Source organism: Pterocles gutturalis, unplaced genomic scaffold (assembly GCF_000699245.1).
Source record: "Pterocles gutturalis isolate BGI_N339 unplaced genomic scaffold, ASM69924v1 scaffold34333, whole genome shotgun sequence".
Lineage (NCBI taxonomy): Eukaryota > Metazoa > Chordata > Aves > Pterocliformes > Pteroclidae > Pterocles > Pterocles gutturalis.
In genome coordinates this window covers 2,665-18,966 of record NW_010126774.1, presented here as the reverse complement: position 1 = coordinate 18,966, position 16,302 = coordinate 2,665, and the positions used below count along the sequence as shown (strand labels likewise).

At 48.1% G+C, this 16,302-nt stretch overlaps 1 protein-coding gene across 1 annotated transcript; it reads right to left on the bottom strand.

Moving 5' to 3' along the window:
- Window positions 1-200: 200 nt before the first annotated feature.
- DENND2C (DENN/MADD domain containing 2C) lies at window positions 201-14,428 on the bottom strand (the record flags this gene model as incomplete). The annotated part of the gene is made up of 16 exons (XM_010079089.1): window positions 13,513-14,428; window positions 12,240-12,388; window positions 11,573-11,685; window positions 8,825-8,921; window positions 8,032-8,076; window positions 6,984-7,171; window positions 5,642-5,751; window positions 5,128-5,197; window positions 4,748-4,825; window positions 3,812-3,952; window positions 3,347-3,495; window positions 2,772-2,949; window positions 2,409-2,450; window positions 1,333-1,426; window positions 562-801; window positions 201-287 (listed from the first exon to the last, which is right to left on the bottom strand). Coding segments are annotated over exons 1-16 (2,590 nt in total), but the record flags the coding sequence as incomplete, so codon positions are not given.
- Between the last annotated feature and the right edge of the window lie 1,874 nt (window positions 14,429-16,302).

Below are 16,302 nucleotides of genomic sequence, written 5' to 3'. Positions count from 1 at the left end.
CTTCCACCAACTTCAGCTGAAGATGTGAAACCTTAGAAAGAAAAATCTTGCAAAGGGTTCAGCGTCCCCTGAAGGGACAAACGTAAGCAAGAAGAACACAAGTGCACGAGGTGAAGAACGGCCCTGCTCTCTTCTGCATGCAAGGATTTGTTCAATGGCTACATTTATTAAAGAAAAAAAAAGCAAGGGTGTCCCTTTACCAAGACTGCGAAGGATTCTGTTCATTGCGGTTGGTTCCGTCTCTGGAATGCTCTCCAAATACTCCAAGGCACGGACCTCAAAAAGGCCTAAAGAGGAAAAAAAGAAATATATCACTTGGCTGTATGAGCCACTCCATCTTTTAGCACATGGCATCTTATATCTTTAACAAAGAGGTTATGAAAAGGACACCATGCATGTAATCTGGGCTGCAGGATCAAGCCCAGAAAGGAGAGAGATGCAAAAATTATTTGCCTCCTAAGATAGCAGGATAACTTGCCATAAAAAAGGCTCCTTAAGAGCCAGAGTCATGTGACATTATACTTTGAGGTTGTAAAAGAAGAACATAAGATCAAACCTCACCTTGGACCACGTTCTTACTTAGCTCTCGATCCTGTATAAACCCTGCAAACATCTGTGTTTCCATGAAGAAGTGCAAGAAATGACGCACACTGCGTGACATATGAGATTTACGGAACAGTTCCCGCTGAAAGACCCGCTCCCCTTTTTCTGTGACATTCATATGCAGGGAGTAGTGTCCAACAATCTCCACAAAGAACTGCACAAAAGCTTCAGAGACCAGGGAGTTAAGAGGCATGTCACCTGTGAAGAGGACAACTCAAAGACTTAATTCTCTTAAAGAATTAGGCAAATTAAAAAACACAAACCCACTGGAAAACTAACTTTGTTACTTCCCATGTGCATTGGACATAATTTTCCAAAGCCATTCACTCAAAGCTACTCAATGCTTTTTAAAATCCTCACAGTTTTTTATCTGACAGATTCTGTATAAAGCAGTTCAACTTTGGAAATGATCTGTCAGATTACCCTCTAAAGTACAGACTTGCTACGTACTCTGCTTCAGAAAAAGCGTTCTTTCTGCCACTTCAGATAAATTAAAGAAAACGCAAAGCACGGGAACTGATGCACTTGGCCCAAGGAAAACTAGAGCTCTACACATACTGCTTGTGAAAGAGGAACCACTGTGAGGACACTTCTTTCTAACACACTCACAAGAAAGGTGTTCTCAGTAAGATCACAGGAAAATTCCCTCATTTTTGTATCAACTCCATGGGAGCTGTAGAGATCTGCTCATGTGAAAACACTTTTCCATAGAAGTACCTTGTGTGTCACTCTGCTCATGTGATAAGATTTCACTTCGTTCTTCCAAGATTTGTACAAGTGCAGCCTGGAGTTTAGGAGGCAGGATCTCATCTTCATCTGATACCTAAAGAGAAAAATGGCCATGAAAGCATTTTTGTGTTATATCCATCATCAACAGAACCTTCTCATTGTGAACAGGGGAGAAATACTGGTAACATGCATAAAACAATTAGAGGGAAGTTACTCTGTGATATGGTGTATCTTGGTGGAAACGATACATTTGTTTTATAGCCACAGAAATGAAAAACATCTGCTCAGCACCCTCTGATTACATACTGTTAGAGCCACACACAACTGGGCAAAACAGAACAATGTGTGATACACTCACTACACAGACTCGGGCTTATTATACCAGTGATAAAACACAGAAGAAGAACAAAAATCAGTTGAGCAAACAAGACAAGTCTCAACATTATGCTTAAAAAACCACGATCCTTTAATACCTTTCTTCAGTTGCAGGCTGCAATGCAAAACAGAAGAGTAAGATAAGGAAAAGGAGATGCAAATACCCTCCTGAACTAGTAATACTCCGCTGTGTTTATAGCTGCTTGTCTGGTGATGTGGAAGCACATTAGGTAAAGTTCAGCAGAGATCCACAAGTGAACTGCAATAATTTGTCTCCTAAACTATAACTCCTGGGAAAAAAAAAACCAAAAAAACCCAAACCCCAAACCAAAACCAATAAACACACCCCAGCCAGCTGAGAAAGGAGAAAGCCCTGTAGAGAACAAGTACACAGACAGCCAGAAAGCAGCAAAGAATCCTCATGGTCCACTTCACATACAAAACCAACGAAGGATCGGTTTTTAAATCCAGCTCAGAGAAGCAGCATCTTTGACTGTGCCTCAAGGAACCTCAATCTTGCAACACGGATTTGTAAGCCTGTTCCTTTCTCTACTGATCAAAATGGGATGCAAGCTGTTTCTTCAGCCACTGGAGTCTACGTATGAATACTAGCTCTTGCTGATTTCTTGCTTTCATCTCCTTTTGTTGATGCCTTTTCCTGGCATATAACCATGAGCGACTGGTACTGTTATTTCACTCACCTCTTGCAAGAACATGTCAGCACAAAGATCAACAATCAGAACCTGGGAAAAGATGTACAAAATACACTGACTCTCATAACCAGGTATGTTGCTGCACAGAAAAAACATACTTTTTTTTTTTTTATGTCCCCAGTGGCAGGGGATGTCACACATGAAACACAAGTTTTGAGTAACCGCAGCCTGTCTCGAAGAACAGTGAATATTATTTATCTTTGATAACAACAGAACACCCTGACGTGTATCTGGCAGCTGTCTCAGAAAAGTTTACGAGTTTATGTTAAGACAGAATCCACAGAGATTCTTCCAGAGAGGTCAGCTTCATACCACTGACATTGTCCCTCCACTGCTTCACCTGATTCTCACCTCTTCTACAGGCAGGTCCTGGAGCTGTGGTAATGAGCAGGAGAGAATGCCAATTAAGAATGGGGTCGGAGAGCACACAATATCAATCATAGAAGTTGGCAGGACTGGTATGTAGGTGTGTTGCCAAGTGAAGGGATAAAGCGTTGCAACGGCGGCATGGCCACATTTGGACAGAGTGCTAGAAAGGTAAGAGAAGCACAGAGTGGATTGTCAACACCTCGTTCAGTACACAGCTACAGACACAGGTTAGAAACGCTCGGGGAAAATGGAATTCACGTGCATTGTTTACGCATCAGCAGAAGCCCCATGCATCCACTTTTAAAGTCAGTTACGGGGAGCTAGGAATAGCATCAACCCAGACTAACAAGGCAAAGGAAACATTCCTGTACCTCCTCTGGGGTAAGCAGCAAACTCCAAATTCTAAGCGTGCACATGTTGTGTGCAAAGTCTGCAAAACGCTTTTAAGTGTAACTATTCACAAAAACTTAGACAAGCTTGCACATGAAACAGGCTCAAATGCAGAAGAAAAAACAGTATTCCACAGAAAGAACCAGTCACTCGGACTCAGTTTTTACCTTAAGTTGTCAGCAACAAAGATCACCCTCCTTTCCAGCAGGAGAGAGGCAAAGACCCGAATCGTGTGAGAGACACTGAGACACTTGAACAGGCATTCGAAGTCAACGTGTTCCAGTCGAGAATCCAGCGGACGGCAGAGCTCCATCACCTGAGAGGCAAGCAGAGGTGCAGAGTGCTGGGCAACGTGGGCGCGCAGAGCCCGGCTGGAGCGTGGAACTGGGGCTCCTCGCACGGGGAACCCCATGGCCGGGCAGTCAGCGCAGGGCGTTGCAGAGGACTCCCAGGCAGCTGGTCCTTAAAGAGCAGGGAATCACTTCTACTGTACATGGTTCAACAGGAAGCCAGCTTCCACGACAGCCTCCCTTCAGACTAATTACTGACAGGCAGCATCGCTCTGCCGCGCAAAGTGCCACTGTGCCCCGAGACGCCACCGACAGAGCAAAGCTGGTCCTGGTCTCCATTACCTCATGTCCTGCTCCTGGCAGAAAACTCCTCACGGTGATGGTGCGTCCGGGAGCAGGGAAAGGCGCCTCCATGATGCTGCGCATGAACGGGTGCACCAGGGCTGGGGACATCTTTCGCCTCTTCTCCACTTCATCTAAAATCTGCAAGAAAATACATCTGATATCAGATCAATGCCAGCTGGAGGAGGAGATATGAGATGTGAGCCCCTGTTAGAGGATCCCGTGCTGCAGCCACACACGAAGGCCCCAACGCAGGCTCACAGCCCTCTCCCGCCTGCACAGGATCGCGGTGAAAGCTCCTCTCAAATGTCTGAGCAATCAAATGAGAACAAATACCTGTGAGGACTACTCTCTGTTCTCAAATACAGTCTCCTGACAATGCAGGGAAACATCTTGTATGTGGTAATCAAATTCTCACAACTAGTTAGAGGAGTAGGAGCAGCAACACCCCATCCTCCTCCCCTGCAAATCTTTCTGGAACACTGTTCTAGAAATTTTGTACTCCAACGATTAGAAACCAGCTTTCACCATAAACTTGCCCCTGCATTCTCCTGCAGCAGCTGCCCTTTGCCTGTAATAGCCTTCCCCAGTCTTTATCGCCTCATCTACTCTCCTCAGGGTGCCAGCTGAGACCTTCCCCCCCACTGCCTTAAACGGATTTCCCATTTCCAAGTCATGGAAGAAGACAACGAAGGGGCACCATCAGTAATATCAGCAATAATTTGCTGAAGTCTGTATTGGCTGACAAGTCTCAGCACTAGTATAATTTTATTTGCCCTGTCAAAGCAAAGGCAGCAAGGAAACACCGCTCTCCTGGGATGGGTTACAATTGCTAAGCAATCCTAGTCTGTACAGAAGCATCCCGTTATTTTCTGGAGCTTGCAGGCTGTCAGAGACCCAAGTCTGATACGAAGGGACAGGCTCTCCCCACTTCACCTTGGAGAAGAGGTTGAAGCAGCCCAGGCGGCTAACAATGCAGTACACCTCAGGAAGGCGCTTCCCTTTCCCTTCTGGCTGAAAGGCAACAGGAACAGTTATGCTGAGAACAGAGACGCAGTAAAGAACCTAGCACCTAGACACTTAAAGATTCCTGAAGAATGACCAGTTCCAGGAGCTGTCTTTCACACCCAGAGCCCATTTCACCATGCTGGGCATCCTCCTGCTCTCTCCCTTTTGCATTCCACGGGCTGGTAACCTCAGCAGAACCACAGGCGCTGCATAACCCACGTGGCAAATTACTGCTGGTTCATGTCCCATGCTTGACTGTGCATTTATCAATGCATTCTCTACACTCCACCCAATACACAGATGCTTACCAGGAGCTTCTTGCAGTACCCAAACCAGCGACCTCCATCCTCACCCGTCAATACAAAAGAAAATGTTTCACTGGGGGACCAAAGAACAGTCAGGGTTAAATTCACCATGCAGTTCAGAGACTAATAAGCAAAACTACAAGAAATTATCTTTCGGGTCATGCTGAAGACTCCCTGCTGTGGTTAGCCAGCTACTTTGGGCTCTATTCAGTGAAAAGACCCACAGCCCATGGACTTTCAGTGAGCTACGGCAGCTCTCTTCCTTCCCAGCTGCTTCTCCATTCTGTCAGGGAGCAGCAGGAGCACCTGCCAGCCCTGGGACCTGGCCTTGAACAGATGTTACAAACTCCCTTCTCCCCCTCCATACCTCATGTTCCCCCATCACAGGGGTTAGGGATTCAGCCTTTCCCATTTTTCCTTGCTCTGGCTGCAGTTCCTCTGGTCCAGGAAACCGGCACATACCTAAGCTTTGGGCATTGCCCGTTATAGGCATCAGTATTGAAAAACAAATCCTTACCTTTTAAGGTCTGATGCAGGAAACCAGTCTTTGGGATCTGGAAAGCAGAATTTGGGAATGACCTTTAGCCTCTCTTCAGTATCCTTCGACTGTCTGAAGGGATGTTCAGGCTGGAAGGGTAACACATGCATTTGAAGTCATTGAAGTGTGATGCACAGCTGCAGCATTTAAAACAATGGGACATCTTCCCAACACTTACAGATGCTGAACCACCAGGTAAGCTCATGCACAAGTATAGGAGAACACGTTCTGACTACTAGATCTAGTTCCATTCTGTTCTTCCTCCTAACACCCTTCAGTTTGCACTTTTAGCAGGCATTATTTGTGTACATTCAGTTTTGCCCCCTATATTAAGATGTGCACTCTTTCTGGCTGTAGTCCCTTATTCATTTTCTGAATCCAGAACATTTACACATTTAAGACACTGGAGTTATTTGCACACAAATTCCTTACACAGCTGGACACTCTGGGTCCTGCTGGAGTCCCACATAACCTCCCTTAATGAATCTGACATCTCCTTCTCTGTTGGATGACATGCAGATTCCTCAATAATCTCTGGCTTACTCTTGATAGCACTGATAGAATTATGATTTTTGTTCTGATTTTTAGTGGAAGGTAGCAGGTACAAGCCTGGATGGTGACAACTGAACATTCATTTCAATCTGGAACCACAGAGGCAAGCATCAAGGCTCCATCCTCTTAGCTTCACAGTAATCACTGTGAACACCAACTCATAATTCAGAGCCACACTCTGATCTTGTCATCCATCTGGGCTGAAGGAAAGCTTATTTCAAATGGCTTGTTCTAGCTACAGTACTTGAACTCCCACAGTCCTCCTCTGCTTTTCGGGGGCTAGCACACACAGCTTTACCATTTTAACTTTTTTTTCCCACAACAGTATAAATATGCGTAAAAGCCCTGGGATTCTAGTTCCTGTGCACCATCGAATTACTTCACTCCTTGTTTACAAATCCCAGACTACCAGGATGAGATCATGCCAGCTTTGGGAACAGAGCACTGCACTCCCTCTCCTCTCCTGCAGGCTGCCTCAGCGGGCATCACAATACAGCACGGCTTTATGAGATTTCCAGGCAATTACAACTGAATAGGAGCCTTCCTAGCTCCAATGAAAGACAGTAAACTCATTATCAAGAAAGATACTCAACAACTGCCCAACGCTATACATTAGGTCCATAACAGAACAAGGTGCTTCACATTCCAAGCCTGTATCCTGAGCAGGAGCAAGCTTTACCAGTGTAGAGTTCAGAAGGGATACACATGGTGACAGGAAATAAGCAGCTGCTCAGTGTGTTTTGTGGGCAGGTTTCCACACAGCTCCTACCTTGCTGGGAAACTGCTGTATGATCTGTGGTGTGTATGTCATCTCTGACGCCTTCTTGTGCAGCGACACCACCACAAACAGCTGAAACAGCCACTGCTCCTGGAGCTCTATCAAATCCCTCTCCAAAGTCTGGTAGCGCGGGTTCCTCTTGGGGCCTGACTGCATCTGCAGCAGGCGCCGGTGTCGACCTGAAGGAGGGAACAAATCCCAAACCAGCCTGTGGCCATCACTGCCACACACCTACAGGAACCGTCACCACGCTCAGAAGGGGGAAAAGAGATGGGTGCATCTGCCGAACGTCACTGCTGCACTCTACAGTACCAGGACTCCTGCGTCTGCTCCTCCAGCACATAAAAAAGTGGAACTTCACTATTCACTCCAAGTTAAGGCCTTCTGTACACTTCCCTCCAAGTAAATAAAACATCTAAAACAATGCCGTCGGTCCTTTTCGCTAGATGCTTGCTTAGAGACATGACAGATATCTCATCAGCGCTGCTGGTCAACCATCACTCTTTCGCATTCAAACCTTACCAGCACAGAAGCTAAGACCGCTTTGGCCCTTCTCACACCAGCTAAAAACAAGCGAGCATTTCAAGTCTGCAGTCTGGGTCAAACTCAGGACTGTGGAACCAGACAAATAACCAAGTGATTTCTCCACAGACAAAAAGGTATTTCACAACATTTTATGTACAAAACAGAACCAAGGGAAGGAAGCAGGGGGAAAATAACCTCAAGTAGTAGCAGCAAAAGGGATCCAGGGACAATCTCCTGCAAGACATATTTAAGTGTGACTCTACCAACCTAAAAATCAATCTACTTCTAGCAACTGGCAGATTAATGGCATTAAACCTCAAGGGCTCAGGAGAAGTGGCAGAAATAGAGGCTGATTTCTCACAGCACAGCTCCCAGCCTTGGCCATGCTGCCTCTTAGATGTTCCCTTCCTCTCTCTGAGCAGAAGCCACAACTAGTCAGTGTGCTTATGCAATCAGAGCCGTAGCCAAGCGTGTAGTGCTATGGGGACAGGACCAGCCCCCGTGATTCACTCACTTTTTGGCTGATTTTCTGTATCACTTTCGTTCCCAATGGTTTCACCTGAAACACACATAGTTTTCACTTATTAGCCATGCAGAAGGAAAATGAACAACACCCAAAGCTGGGAAAGAGAGAGAACTTAAGACTCATCAGACCAACATCACTCAGGGCTGCCCACCTATGCTGCTCAAAGCATCAGCGAAGAACAGCCGGTACTGGCAAACGTGCTACAACAGTAAATTTAAAGAAATGAATTTCATACCAAGTCACTGTTTCCAGTAAACCACCCGTAGGTCAGCTGAACAAAGGCAAAGAACAGAAACCAGGTGGTTATTCGATGCTGCCATAAAAGTTAACAGAGTTCCTGAACAGAACATACTATAAATAAAGACCATACCACAGCTACAAAATCAGAACACGAGAATATCATTTTAGAGGCACAAAACCAACGAGTGGAGTAGTCAGAAGTAGTTCTTGTGCCAAGTGGTTTTGTGGGGAATTTTGGGGTTTGTTCTGCTTTTTTGATAAAGCACTTTTAGCCAGTAGCCCAGCTCTTAAGGCTCAGATCATAGCGGAATTTTCCATTTGTGACAGTGTAAAGTTGGGTTGGGCAAGTGTTCCCAATCCTAGTGGTGCTGAAAGCTCAACAATTCCAGCTGCAGCACGTGGGGTTTAGCTCTGCTGGGTCAGCCCAGCATGAGCTGGAGGGGGTGGTGGTGCCTGGCCTGCCAGCAGTACCCCAAGACATACAGAACTGTGTCGCTCACGAGGTTTATAGCAAAGAGAATGGTGCTGGAGACCTCTATACCTTTCATTGGAGGCACTTCTCTCCCAGAAGGACTGAGCAACTTCACCCTCTTCTTTCCACGCTTGGAATCAAAGATCTCTTGTATTTTCAGTACCAGCTGAAATCCAAAGCAGAAGCAGAGGTTAATGTGGGGGTCCAGAAAAGGGTCCAGGTGCCAACAGGACTGCAGCCCAGCAGCTATCATCTAGCACCACAACACGTGGGAAAGGCTGCACAAGTCCTGCTTGCCAGAGCACTTTCAGCACAGCTCGCTGGATATGAGCGAGCACAGAACTTTTGCTATGAGAGAGTTTACTTGTTAGCACAACTCAAAGCTGGCACCGAACCGTACAAGCATTCTGGAAGTTACCATACTTTGCTCACCTGACAGATAGCAAAAGCGCAAACTGTCTGGCATCAGATCTCCCTTTTTTATTAAAGCCCAACTGCAAAGGCACTTGCAAGAATACCTTATAAACCCTTCACCACAAAGGACTCTGAACACCTCATGCTCTCAAACATCCCAATTCTTTCCAAGCCCAGAAAAAGCCAAGCTCTCTCAGCATCACTTGGGGTTTGTTTTTTGTTTCCTTGGTTTGGTTTTCAGATTTGCTGCTGTAGTTGGATGTCAGACAGCTCGAGTAAGTTCTCTAAAGCACCGTGTTGGGCACAGAACAAGGCTGCTCCAAGCACCATCCTTGTTGCAGGGTAGTCTGCTAAAATGAAAGGACTATGTACTTGCAGTTTGCATAGGTGAAGAGAGGCAGTGAGACAGAATAATGGGTGTATGCTGGAGGGACACCACTAACCTGGTCCACTGGAACAAAAACTTCATAGAAAAACATAGCCCAACGCAGACTAAGTTACAGACATGAAAGAAGGGTCAGCATTTAGACACTCCAAGCTGACGCTGCTAACCTTCCTTCCACTGGTCACAAAAGCCTCAAAAGCAAAGTCCCTTGCTCCTGTGCCAGGCCTGTATGGCCTCCCTCCGTGACTCTGCGCATCAGAGACGGTGATCACTTCACTGTGAAGAGGGATACAAGCTAAATGCAGTGAGCAGGTCAAGTTCCTTCTTGTCTCAAGGATTCACTAAATGCTCCCACTGCATGTAGGAGGGTGGGGCCCATCGATTTGTCACCACAAACACTGCACTAAAAGGAAGACACTCAGACAGAGAACCTGTTTTTCAGCTCAGGCCTTTATCCCCAGCTCAGCAAACTAGGCTTAGGTTCTTCTCCTTTTCATCTTTTCCTCACCATTTTCTGTGTTAGCCAGTCCTGGCACAATGATTCTGCAGGAAGAAAACAACCCAGAGCAGCAAGCCATGCTTCTCCGGCCACACCTCCCTGCCTTCCCCTCTACCACCCAGCCGTACCCAGAGGATTTCCATTCCTGTTCTGATTTTGTGGAGGTGAGTCACCAGTGAAAGATACTGGGTGTGTTTAAGGCAGATATGTGTTTCTTAAGCAACACATAAGTTTTTTTTTCTTTTTAGACTCCAATCCTTTTCTCAGCCTCTCAAGCAATCTTGGCTCAATTCCCTGCGAGCAAAGAGCAAAGCGTGCTTCCTGCATGTAAATTGTTCCCAGATTTCTGGAACAGGTTTGCTTTTGGGGAATGTTTTCTTTCCCCCCCTCCAACTGAAAGATACTCTCCATCCCTGCATTTTTATAACCTTGCCATCTCCTTCCTTACTTTCCAGTCCTACAGCTTGTTTAAAAACACATACAAGAAGTTGCTTGTTACTCTAACGCATTAAATTTTGAAAGGTATTTTGCTGCTGCCCAACTCTACCTCACAATCTTGTGCAATTTGAGCAAATACACCCAGTTTTCACAAGAAATAAAGATCTTCAGTAGTCAAATGGTTTTACCAGGGCAAAAGCAAGTTATTGCCACTACTGCAACTGGAATTTGAGTCCTACGCACGGAGTGCCAGACCCAGAGCACTTCAGCGGCAGCTGCGGCTGTCCTTCCAGAGCACGTGCTGCATTTCATTACTGAGGGACATCAGCTGCTAACCAATAATAGTATCTAGAAAGATTCCCAATGCATCAAATGAGAATTACAACAGAGTCTTCAATTGTGGATTAAAAGCCTTGCTCACCACTCTGGCCTCAGAAGACACACAGCTCCATGACCACTTACAAAGCACTTGGAAGGTGCTAGACAAAGCAGCAACAGTTCAAAATGCCATTCAAGAAGTAATGTTTCATGCTTAAATCTCACCCACGGCAAGTTCTTTCTTCTGCTAGCAGCCTCTGCTGCTCGGAACAGCTTCCACTCGGACAGTGTGACAGGCAGGGTTGTGTCCTTCACCATTTTCCCTTGGAAACTAGTCTGGGAGGGCTTTAGCTCAAGAGTCTTGCGACTGAGGAACAGAGGCTTTGGGGGAGGCTAGAAAACAGAATCAGAAGAGATGGTTAAACATGGGATTAAGCTTTGGTCCAAGCTGAGAGTCAAAGGAGTGCGATCACAAATTATAAAATGCCTGCAGCCTTCTGCTCTGCCAAGCTCTCCATCCCATCCCGACCCCACACACTCAAGCATCTCATCAACACTTTCTTGTCCCCATTCTTTTTCTCCTTAGTATCTTAATCAACTGCCACTGCCATGGCTGTTCATTATTATTTACATTAATAACAAAAAATAAAAAATAAGGAAAACCAATGATGTAGCAGTGGGGAGTGTGGGGACAGGGGAAGCACAAAATATGGCCCTTGTGAGGATGACTTTCTGTAAACACAATTTAACCCCCTCACTCTACCTTGGGAGCCCTCCTGGTGCTTCGGGAGGGTGGCACCTTCCAGACAGATGGGACCTTCCACAGGGGTAAGGGCAGTGCTCCAATATCTTCATAGGAGTTCTCTTTTGCAGAACCTGGAAAAAGCATTGGACAAGAGATTCATGAAAGGAGATAAAGTCCTGCATTCTTGCTAGGGATGTAAGCAGGGAGAGCATGCAACTGTCTGCCAAACTTTAACAGGGTCTGAGAGAGACCTGTTCTAAGATGCATTAGGTTTCCACCACTCAAAGATCCTTCTAACCCACTACCAACAACTTGGCAAACTGTACATGGACTCAGCAAAACAAAACACTTCTGCCACTGCAGAGAAAGTAGCACCAGTGCAAAGCAGCTAATTTGTCAGTGTTCATGCTGATCTCTGTGCAGCACTTGAGCAAAACATCTGAAGAGCTAATAAATAAATCAGTTTAGCACAGGCCAACTCTAGCAACCTTCCACAACATCTGAAATCAGGCTGTTCACATGCAAATAGTTACAAATCTCAACAAAGAACCCCAGATGGGGAAGACCTTAAAAATCACAGAGCTGGAAAAAGCCTCAATGCATTCTCATCTTCATTCCTCCCTCCCCAGCAAATCTGCTACCCTTAAATAAAGTGAGTGCACCCGCCAGAAGCACAGGCACATACAGATAATGTCCTCGTAGATGTTGTCTTCTGACTGTGTGTAGACAAGCCTGGATCCTGTAGTGCCATTTGTCTCTTCTTGAAGTCTGTGGGAGTTGGTGGTTCCCATCCGGTTGCGGAAGCCCTGGACATCCTCAAACTCAAAAGATTTCCTAGAGGAAAACCAGTGTAACTTCTTCTAAAGGCACCTGCATGTACCAGTGAATTGCTGTCTCCAGTCCACACAGAGCATGGTCCCCTTTGGGGCCATCAAGCACACAGATGCTCCATTCTGGACTCTCTGATTTCTAAGTGTTGTGGTTTAACCCCAGCCGGCAGCTCAGCCCCATAGAGCTGCTTGCTTGCTCCCACCCAGTGGGATGGGGAAAAGAATCAAAAGGGTCCAAGTGAGAAAACATGTGGGTCAAGATAAAGACAGTTTAATACCTAAAGCAAAAGCTGCGCAGGCAAGCAAAGCAAAGCAAGGAATTAATTCACTGCTTCCCATCGGCAGGCAGGTGTTCAGCCATCTCCAGGAAAGCAGGGCTCCGTCACGCGTTACAGTTACTTGGGAAGACAAATGCTGTGAGCCCGAATGCCCCTCCTTCCTTCTTCTTCCCCCAGCTTGACACCATATGGTATGGAACATCCCTTTGGTCAGCTGGGGTCAGCCGTCCCAGCTGTGTCCCCTCCCAGCTTCTTGCCCACCCCCAGCCTCCCTACTGGCAGGGCGGTGTGAGAAGCAGAAAAGTCCTTCTCTAAGCAGAACTAGCATCAAGCTAGCTCAGAGGTTTTTTTCACTCTGTAACAGGGACCTACAAGGCAAGCGGACAGAACAGCTAGACCTACTGCAACAGGGGTGCCCAGAGCTGCCAGCCTCCAACTCTGAACAGTAAGAGAATCTTTCACTCCCAGGAACGCCAGAACATTTAGCAGCCATACCGCTACAAGGCAAAGCTTCTCTGTAATCCACAAATTGCAGCTGAGGACAAGCTCACGGCAAGCAGCAGGCAGCACTCTCCCTGGGGCCAGCATATTGTCACTCAACTCTGTTTTAAGTATGGGACTGACATCTGTTTGGGGCTTTTAGCCCTTACAACATTATCAGTAGCGAAAGCAGCGCATACGCAGTGCTAGGAAGGAGATACCTTCATCCAGAAATATCCTCTCTCCATCAAGAGAGGCACTATTGGTACTGGCACCTCCTCAAGTATATCAGGGCAAGCAAGCTGTTTAAACCCATCTAGAAACTGATTTAAGGAAACACATTTCAGACAGGAGCGATGAATCGATGTACCTCTGGGTTCTCCCTCTGATCCTCCTGCTGGCTATTCTCTTCTCAGGATTGTTGGAGGATGACACCAAGTCTCCTCCACGCTGCTTTTGCAGGGGACCTTCCCTGGTAGCGCTGGCATCGCTACAGCTACTGGCACCCTTTTCTCCAAGATAGTGGAAAGTCCTACGGGGCTTGGGTGGTGGGACAGCAGCTGGCTCCTCCTCTTGCCCCTCAGCCTCAGAGTAAATGTTTTTCACGCTCCTCTCTGCCCTGCAGAGACAGTCCACTCCTTTGGCTTTAAGTTCTCTTTCTGTGGAGCCACAGCTCCCTCGCTTCCTTTGAAGGTCCGAGGGACCTGGTGGGGCTTTGCCAGGCAGAAGGGGATCTACTCTCCTCCACAGCGCTTGTGAGGTATAGAAGTTACCTGGAGGCAGTGTCGCTTCCAGGTCCAAGAAGCCTGCTTGCCCCTCTCCTTTCTCCTTGGCTTGGGAAGCCAGGCTGTATGCACAGCGCAGGAGATCACCACAGTCATCGGTCTGTAAGCAGCTCCGTGCACCTTCCCTGAAGTCCAGACCCAGGCTCTTTGGATCTTTGGACCCAGTCTTTCTGCTCTTCTCCCTGTGTTCTGGCTTTACTCTGGATAGAACATCACAGCTGGGATCATAGTTTACTCCAAAGTCCTTCAGCTGCTGTTTCTCCTTGCTGGAGCACCTCTGTGTCCTCCCCTCCCACTGGGAGATCTTTTGTTTGATGTTGCGGCAGTGGCTCCGGGAGAGGGTCTGCACAGCAGATCGGGAGAAGCTACTGTCCACGGACCCTGCTGGGTGCATGGCAAGTGCCAGTGTGCCTACAAACACCCCATCGATGGCCAGCCTTGTCCAGGTCCACCCATGTCCTGCACGCGTCAAGCTGGCGTGAGACCCTGGAGCGCCCAGCGGTGTCCCCTGGTGTCAGCTCTGCAAGGACTCCTGCCAGTGTGACCTGCGGACAAGGAGAAGAAAAGAACCATCAGCTGCACTCCAACCACACACACCACCGGGAACTCCCAGCTGCACTCTGGCAACTGGGGAAGAACATTCCTCCTCAAATCACACGTTCGAGACTGGTTTCCAGAGCATGCTCCCCACAAAGCCTGTTTCTGTAGCACCCATCTGGGAGGGCTAACGAAAGGAAGCAGAGGTCCCACTGGCTTAAAAAACAAACAAAACACCACAGCAGGAACAAAACACAGCCAGGGATCCCAAGGGTCCAAACTCAAGGAAATTATTTAATGGCACAGGAACACAGCAGCATGGCCTGTCCGCAGCAGAGCTCTCAGCCACCCCTCTGCTGCTTGGTGGTACCGACGCCGGCCAGGCAGGAGTGCTCCGTTCCTCCCGGAGCGCCTCAGGCAGCACACAGCCAACCCACCGCAGCGGAATGTCCCCACCAGAGCTCTCAACACAGCAGAGACAGAGCAAGACACAAGGAACCACACCAGCGCTGTGGGAAGGGAACCACATCCACTTCTCCAGGGAGGCAGCAGCAGCGGGACGGATGCTGCTTCACGCAGGACCAGGGCAGCGCAGTGACCGGAGAAGAGCCCGACTCACTCCTCCTCCCAGAAGTGCTCTCCTGCTGCACAACACAAGTAAAAACCTGTCTGATGTTCAGCTTGTCAGCGCCTGACCTAACTTTGCCATCAGAGAGTCTGGAGGGCAGTGGTGCACAGCCCACCACTTGCAGCCAGGGGAAGTTTGAAAGGCAGAGGCCAAAAGCAGAGGAAACGGGTGAGTTCTCATGCTCAAGAGGAAAACAGCCTTGTGTTTAGATCATCAGAGGAAAAGGAATGCTAAAGAAATACTATGACTTCTCCGGCCCAAGCCGAGCATGCGCAAACAGAACACACCCCCCCAGGTCTGCTGTGACCCCAGTACAGACATCCCACATGTGGAGTCCCCAGCCCTCCCTGGAGCTCACGAGGCACCCCAATACTCTCAGATATGCCAGCAGGGTTGAAAACTGATCTCCATAGGCTCTAATATCCTCTCTTCCTCCCTTTCTCCAGGCAGTTACCCCATTTCAGAAGCTCCAGCCCTCCAGGTCTATTTAACGTTCTCCATTTGTGTCCAGAGACAAGCGCTCAGCACAGCTCAGGCTCAGGCCAGGTTACCAAGCGGCAACCCAGCCAACGCTGGCTTCAGTAACATTCCCCTGGCACCAAGAAGTCTCCCTGCAAACGGCAGAACACGAGCAGCAAGCAGTCCCCACTCCCCCACGCAGCACAACCCGAGGACCTCTGCAGAAAGCCAGCCAGCCTTGCTCCAGGGGGGCATGCAGGACACAGCCAGAGCCTGTACTCGGCTCCACCCAGCAGATCCACCCCGCTCTCGCTGCCAAAAACTGGGTACGTGTCCACCACAGCCGCTGTTACAACACCCAGCCTTCGCTGACTCGCCAGAGCCTGTCAGCATTTGCAGAACCAAGGTCAGGAAGCAAACCAAGCGGCAAGACCGAGCAGCTTAAACCTGCTCAACACGGGTTCATGCCGCTGCACCACGCTGCACGTAGAGAGCCCCCGCCGCAGCCCAGGCCCGTGTCCTTCCCACTGCTGATACCACCCCTCACATTCTGCTCCAGCGCCACTGGCTCTATCCCTGGCGTTGCTGCTCTGCTTGGCAGAGTCATTTACAGTGCAATTAAAAAAAAAAAGCACTGGCCTTGGCAGACTTACTTGATGTAGTTAGCGAGAAAGCTCATTCCTGCAGGACAGCCCAGGGCTCCCCAAGCAGTTCTGTGACCGCTTGGGCACACATGGCACCGAGCGTCGGC